Source organism: Zalophus californianus, chromosome 3, assembly GCF_009762305.2.
Source record: "Zalophus californianus isolate mZalCal1 chromosome 3, mZalCal1.pri.v2, whole genome shotgun sequence".
In the NCBI taxonomy this organism is placed as follows: Eukaryota; Metazoa; Chordata; class Mammalia; order Carnivora; family Otariidae; genus Zalophus; species Zalophus californianus.
Window position 1 is genome coordinate 194,562,295 of NC_045597.1, and position 6,257 is coordinate 194,568,551.

The following is a 6,257-nucleotide window of genomic DNA, read 5'->3' on the forward strand; positions in this document are numbered from 1 at the left end:
TTCCTCACACATACACTCAAACACCACCCAAAAATATTAATAATAATGTAATCAAAATTCTCAGGTGCATAAAAATTTATTTCTGTAGCAAAATGAAAGGAGCAATCATGAGTTGCTAAATTAGACATTCAATCATGCAAATTTATAATTCTCCTTAGTCCCCCCAACTGGACACAAGAACCCATCTGAAGTTCCAGGGAAAGTGCCAGTCACCTGGGATGCCACAAAATGAAGAGTAAATGAAAGACTGAAATGCCTTTGTTTTCAATAATTTTGCCCACGGCCAAAAAACCAGTAAAGACAAAGACTTCCTTCCCATTGCATGTGGGCTGACACAGAGGCAGAGGAGGAGACCTGTGCCAACCCCACTGCTCTCCCACCAGCAAATCCAACAGGCACCTCCCTCAGCCAGGACTCCTCCCGCTGGACATCTCACTCGGATGCACAGGGATTCACTGAGCTACTTTTCTTTTGCAGAAAATGTCTTTCTCTTTACTGTCATGCTCGAACATGAGCCCAGAGGAAACAAAAGCATCTGCACCTCAGTGCTGAGTCCCCACAGTAAACACAGCTCAAACCTACCAGCAGCACTTCAGTGCACACGGGAAAGGAACTTAAAAACTCAGCTATTTACTTTCTTTTAAATAAAAGAAATATAAGCAATGTAGGCCTGCTTCCAACCTGACGTTCTCGTGAACCAAGGCCTTCGGGCAGTTCCTCAGCCTCTGCACTGGTGACAATTCAGGCTGCATCGTTCTGCTTGAGGCCATCCTGTACACAGCAGGATGGCTCACGGCAGCCCAGCCACCAGCTGCTGGATCCCCACGGTGCCCTCCCTCGGTCCTAAGAACCAAAAATGTCCTCCTATGTTGCTGGATGTTCCCTGGGGTCAAGATCACTCCAGGCGGGAGCTGCTGCCTGACAGGGTTCTTACACGGTCTCTGTGGGAAAAATCAGGCCAAGCAGTTTTACCTAGTTGTTAAAATGCTGCCGAGACCTGGACTTTGGTTACATCACCAAAAATGCTTTCTGTATCATCAACCATGTGTCAGCTCCCTCCAAGGAAGGGACACACAGGACGTTCTGGGGTGCACCAGTACTCCCTCACAGAGCCCACGCCATGAGGGCTGGGCCTCTACCTCAGAGATGACTAATTCAAATTCCACCCCGACCCGACTTTTTAAGTCACCCCTCCGGCCCCCTGGGTTCCCCAAGGGGACTCCCACAACCACAGTGTCCCGGGAGCCCCCTGAATGACACCAGGCCCCACCCCGCTCACAGACCCTGCACAAGGGCTCGTCTCCTCTGGTCTCAGAAGCCACAACCATGAGATGCCCCCAGCCCCCTCCTGTTCTGGCACGCTCCAGGGCAGCACCCACTGACCGCCAGAGAGCGCGGGCCCGCAGACGGCCCGCCGGCCAGGAGCTGGCGTGAAAGCCGACATCCCTGAAAGGTCAGAGCCAGGGCCCATTCCTCACAGAAAGAAAAGTCCCCCAACACTAGGCTGGCTTTAAGCAGCTCTGCAAAATGAAACCATCACTAAACACCTTCCTTGACAATGCTGTACACCGAAAGCAGTATTTGTGGATTAAAAACACGAGTGTTTTTGTGGAAAACCTGCTACTTGTTTTCATAAAATAAAGTGCTGTGATGTACTAAAACCTCCGTGCCTGCTCATAGTTTTATCTTTATCACTACAAGGAAACGTAAGATGACTCCTGAACCAGAGGAAGGAACCCGGTTCCCCACTCACTGTCACGGAGTTATCACACATCAACAGAGAAAAACCAAAACCAAAGGCTGAGGTGTTGAGCCCCCTGACTCTAGCAGCTCAGAGTCTGTCCTCCATGCAGGAGGGAAGAGGGCCCGCCCCACAGAGACCTGACAACGGATCAAACTAACGCAGCTCCTATTCAGTCTGACCCACCTCTCAGGTGATTTATAATAATGTTTCAACAGAAGACCAGTTTTTAGAAGGAAAAATAACCTGAGAAGATCCGAGCGAAGCTCTCAAAAGCTTTGAGAAAATTATAATACTCTTTGGTATCTGCGGGCTCTTCATGCCGGTCCCTCCGTCACTCCTCCTCCTCCTCCTCCTCCTCAGCCTCCTCGTCCAGACTCCAGCTTTTGTTGTCAGGCACGTGGCTCGCCGACCCCTCCTCCTCCTCCCGAGCAAAGAGCTTCTTGAAAACTTCAAACTCCTCAGCGGAAGAACAGGCTGTCCTGGCCAGAAACTCAGCTTCTGAGACTCTGAGAATGTCCTTAAGTAAAGGGTTGGGGACCTGTGTCTGACCCTTCTTATCGGGGGTCTGGTACCGTCCTAGGCGCTCGAGGAACACATGTCTCTGCTTGATCTTGGTTATGGAGTACTGCAGGAAGTCAGTCCGCACCACGTCCGCGTGTTTGACCCCCATCCTAAAATAGGCATACTGGAGACACAGACACAGTTAGGGGTCCCAGGCACAGTAACCTACAACCTGTCCTGCCACAGTCTGTAATCAACGCAAGCTGCCCAAAAGCACTCACAAAGAATCGCCCAACTAGCCAGGACACTCTATGATGCCCAGCATTTGTGTGATGGCTGACAGTTTTCAAAGCATTTTCAAATTCACGTTGAGAAAAATTTAGCAGAAAATAAAGGGGCAAGAGGGATGTGAGTGTGGAAAAGAATAGGCAAAAAATTCAGCAAACATCTAGCAATTTGACTTCAGTTGTAATAACTGATACCCAAGTTAGGACAACTGTCACAATTACATTTCCAAAATCAATATGCAGAACAGGTTCTAAAGAAAGGAAGATTTTTAGCTCTTCTTAAATTAGGTATTTCAAGCAGAGGCCCCATTTGGAGCCCAGGAATGGGACCGGGTCATTCATTATTAACAGCAGAAAACTTGCAGGATAGGCTTTCTGTGAAGAAGTGAAAAACCAGAGCCAGACTCTGGCTGGCGCGTGCAAAGAGGATCTAAGCCTCGCGCCTCGCCCACTATAGCTCTCAGGGTGCCTGTGGCCTCTCACCCATGGAGCTGACCTTCACTACAAAGAACATGTTGTTACTTCCCAAATCCCCCACCAGTCATCCTCACCTGGAATTTGTATTCCAGTTCACCGGGGTCCTCCTGAAGAACATAGGGGCATCTGTGCAAAATCCTGGCCACCTGTTGTACCGTGAAAAGACATTTCTCCTTGAGAACACCAACAATGCTGTCAATGTCCCTCTGATGCATGGTGAGGATTTGAGGGCAACAGAGAAGCACCGTCTTTAGTTTCCCTGCAGAACATAAGAAAAGGCAAGTACACAACTTCAGGACATTCCAGAAAGCCAAGGAGCTTGGCACACCCACGCCAGCACTGAATAAATGAATGAGGATGCGCTCCTCCACGTGAGGGCCAGCTTCCGATGCCTGCCCGGGGGCATGTGGCAGTGGAAGGGGCCAGAATGACTATCTCCGCTCTGACCCCTTCCCTGGTATAAAAAGGAGGCCTCTTGCTGGCCTGCCAGCTGAACGGCATAAGCCTCATATTCTAGGCTTCCTCCTCTTGCCTTCTTCATCTAAAGAATCTCCCACGGGATCTACCGGAAAAATCAGACAGTAGGATGAGACACTAGCTTCCCCCATATTGGGGCTGTGGGCTGACATTTCCTTCCACAACAAAATAGTCATTGAAGCATCCACAACCAACCTTCCTAAGATCTGGGAGCCTGAACTCGATGAGAAGGAGTTCCATGATAATAATTATTAACAGAATAATGACGAGAATACTCACGAGGCACAGCCACAAACAACGATGTCCTAGTTAGTGGGGTGACCATATCTTTTACCCACATTAGGGCAATACTGAGCGAAAGAGGCCCTATTAATAAACGCATTAGGGTAACTGAAACAACTGAAGGGAAATTGGGGCCTATGGTCTTCCCATGGATAGCTGGGCAAAATTCAGTACCTGGAAACTTAAAAGCATTTATTTAAACTGGTATTAACACACACACACACACACACACACACACACACACACACACACACAAAACTGGTATTAACAATATTCCTAACAGTTGAGCTACTCATTGTCTTACTAAAATGTGTCTAGAATGACTTCCAGGAGTTTAGACTTTCCCTCTGCAGCAGAAGGCTTTGCTCAGTTTCGTAACATATAATCATAGCATATAAAGTATTAAGTTTAGCCTTTTAGATTACACTGCAACAAGGCTAACTTCTTCCTTATCTTCTGGAGAAGAAGGCCCACAGGGAGCCTCTGAAATTGATCCCCAAACAACAATATCTCCCCCTGAACAATATCTTACCAGTAAGAGTCAAAAATGAAAAGAAAAAAAAAAAAAAATAGTGGCCCTCCTGTGGTCAACGTGCGTAAAGATCCCTGGGACCCTCATGGGCTCCCAGCCCCCTTCTCCTGATGGCCCACCCAGGGATCCAATGAAATCCTAGAATTTTCGAGATGTGGATCCTGCTGGGGGGAACAGTCACTTCCCCGTTTCCTAGGAGTCTGGGACCATCTCGGGTTCCACTGGAACCCATGTCTTTACAAGGGACTTTGTAGTAAGCCTTTGGCTTTGTCGTACGGACAACACCAAGCTAAGGTAAATGTCAAAGACCGCGTAAGTACACGAATGTTACTACCACACACTGACCTCTGTCTGCTGAGCACGAGCACATACCACAAGCTCACCACCCACTGTTCCAGACCCTAGAGCCCCCAGAGTGAGCAAAGCAGACAAGTCCCCCCTTCCCTCCTGCAGTGCCATCAGCAGAGGTCACTGCTTCTCACCTCCAAGCCAAACCACACGTTACTCTCGAGAACTTTCCCCAGAAGCCTCCCCTAGCCCACCCCACCTGGGCTACTTGCACCCCAACCCCGACTCCTCAGCGCTGGACATGAAATCAGGGCCTTCTTGTACCTTCTCCAAGACCAAGCTTTCGCAGGTAACTGGAGCGCTTCCTCACGTGCATTAGAGGCAGTTTCAACAACTGAGGACTTTTTTTCAAGGCCACGTACACAGGCTCTGGGTTCAAACCCAAGAGTAGTAATTCTGTAATGATGTCCAACAACTGTTGAGGGTGCGGACTTGGCCGCAGACGGAGCAATTCGTTAACGTGGACATCACTGAAACCCACGTCCAGGAGGGAAGTGATGACCTTCTCTCGCTCCAGGAACCCTGCAGCCAAAGGAGTCCTCTGCTTCTCACGGGGGCACCGAGTGAGACTCGTCCCGCGCTCTGCTTCCTGCATGTACTTTCTGGATTCCACGCGGGACAACTTCTCGAGGCCCCCTCCATTGGAGGCTGTGGTCAGTTTACACAACAAAGATGCAGACGTCCTTTGCTGTTCTCCACGACGGGTCTGCCTAGCAATGCGGGCCCAGGGGAGGGGGACCAGGCGGTGCCAGTCGCAGACCTGTAAGACACAGCACCAAAAGGGGATCAGCTGCTCACCACTCCAGTGTAGAGGACACCCCGGAACTCTGGAGCCTGGAGCCAGGTTATTTCGTGTCTTGGTCCCACACAAGCATAGCAGGCTTCGTAACCACCTGCCGACGCCGACCTGAGCGTGAAAGGCCTGCGGACGACACAGTTTGCATGCAGAGAGCAGAGCCGAGCGAGTCCCTACCCGCCCGTGCTGCCCTAACGGAGGGGGCAGGGCCCGGGGAGCCGGAGGGAACTGTCCCGCGGCCAGCCCGGAAAGTGGGCCCGGGTGTGGGCGCGTCTCTTCCCTCCACCCTCCAAGAAGCGGTGCCTGGGGGGCTGCAGGTGGAACTGAAAGCAGACGCGCGGGAACAGAGGCGCCAGAGCGCACCCGCGCGCCGGTGCCGGCTCACGAAGGTCGGGGCCCGGCCTGCGGGCAGCGGGGAGGCTTCCGCGCGAGGAACGTGTCCACGGGGCAGCGCCGCTTCCCGCAGATGCCGGCGCCCCGCTCGCGAAGCCGGCTGTCTTCCTGAGATCGGGACCTCCGAGGAGCCCGCCCTCTCTCCCGCCGGCCCGCGCGCAACAGCGGACAGTGACCCCCAGGCCGGCCGCGGGGCGCCAGCCGGGTCCCAGCCGGCAGCCCGGGGCCTCGCGCGAGGCCGCACACGGCTGGGCCGAAGGCCAGCGCCCGCGCGCTGCGCGCCCTCCCGCCCCGTCGGCGCGCCCGCCGCTCCCTCCGTGCGGCTGGCGGCGAGACGAGCCCCGGCGCCCAGCGCCCTCACCCGCCGGCCGAGCGCCGCCATGGCGAGGCGGCGGCGCGCGCGGCGCCGGAAGTGGGCCG

At 52.8% G+C, this 6,257-nt stretch overlaps 1 protein-coding gene across 2 annotated transcripts; it reads right to left on the bottom strand.

Annotated features, from left to right (window-relative positions):
• Positions 1 to 60: 60 nt before the first annotated feature.
• Positions 61 to 6,257, bottom strand: MTERF4 (mitochondrial transcription termination factor 4). 2 transcript variants are annotated; one of them, XM_027589157.1, is made up of 4 exons: positions 6,199 to 6,257; positions 4,913 to 5,408; positions 3,084 to 3,268; positions 61 to 2,429 (listed from the first exon to the last, which is right to left on the bottom strand). In XM_027589157.1, the coding sequence occupies exons 1-4, from the start codon at positions 6,217 to 6,219 to the stop codon at positions 2,076 to 2,078; spliced, it is 1,056 nt and encodes a 351-aa protein (XP_027444958.1). In that variant the 5' UTR covers positions 6,220 to 6,257; the 3' UTR covers positions 61 to 2,075. The 2 variants fall into 2 exon arrangements, with proteins under 2 accessions (XP_027444958.1, XP_027444957.1); XM_027589156.2 differs by lacking the exon at positions 6,199 to 6,257 and adding an exon at positions 5,808 to 5,960.

Excerpts from the sequence above, each read along its gene's own strand:
- MTERF4 (XM_027589157.1), bottom strand. The coding sequence starts at position 6,219 with ATGGCGGCGCTCGGCCGGCGG. Across the intron at positions 5,409-6,198 it reads TGGCGGCGCTCGGCCGGCGG|GTCTGCGACTGGCACCGCCT; the intron begins GTGAGGGCGCTG and ends TGTGTCTTACAG. Across the intron at positions 3,269-4,912 it reads AAAGCTTGGTCTTGGAGAAG|GGAAACTAAAGACGGTGCTT; the intron begins GTACAAGAAGGC and ends TATGTTCTGCAG.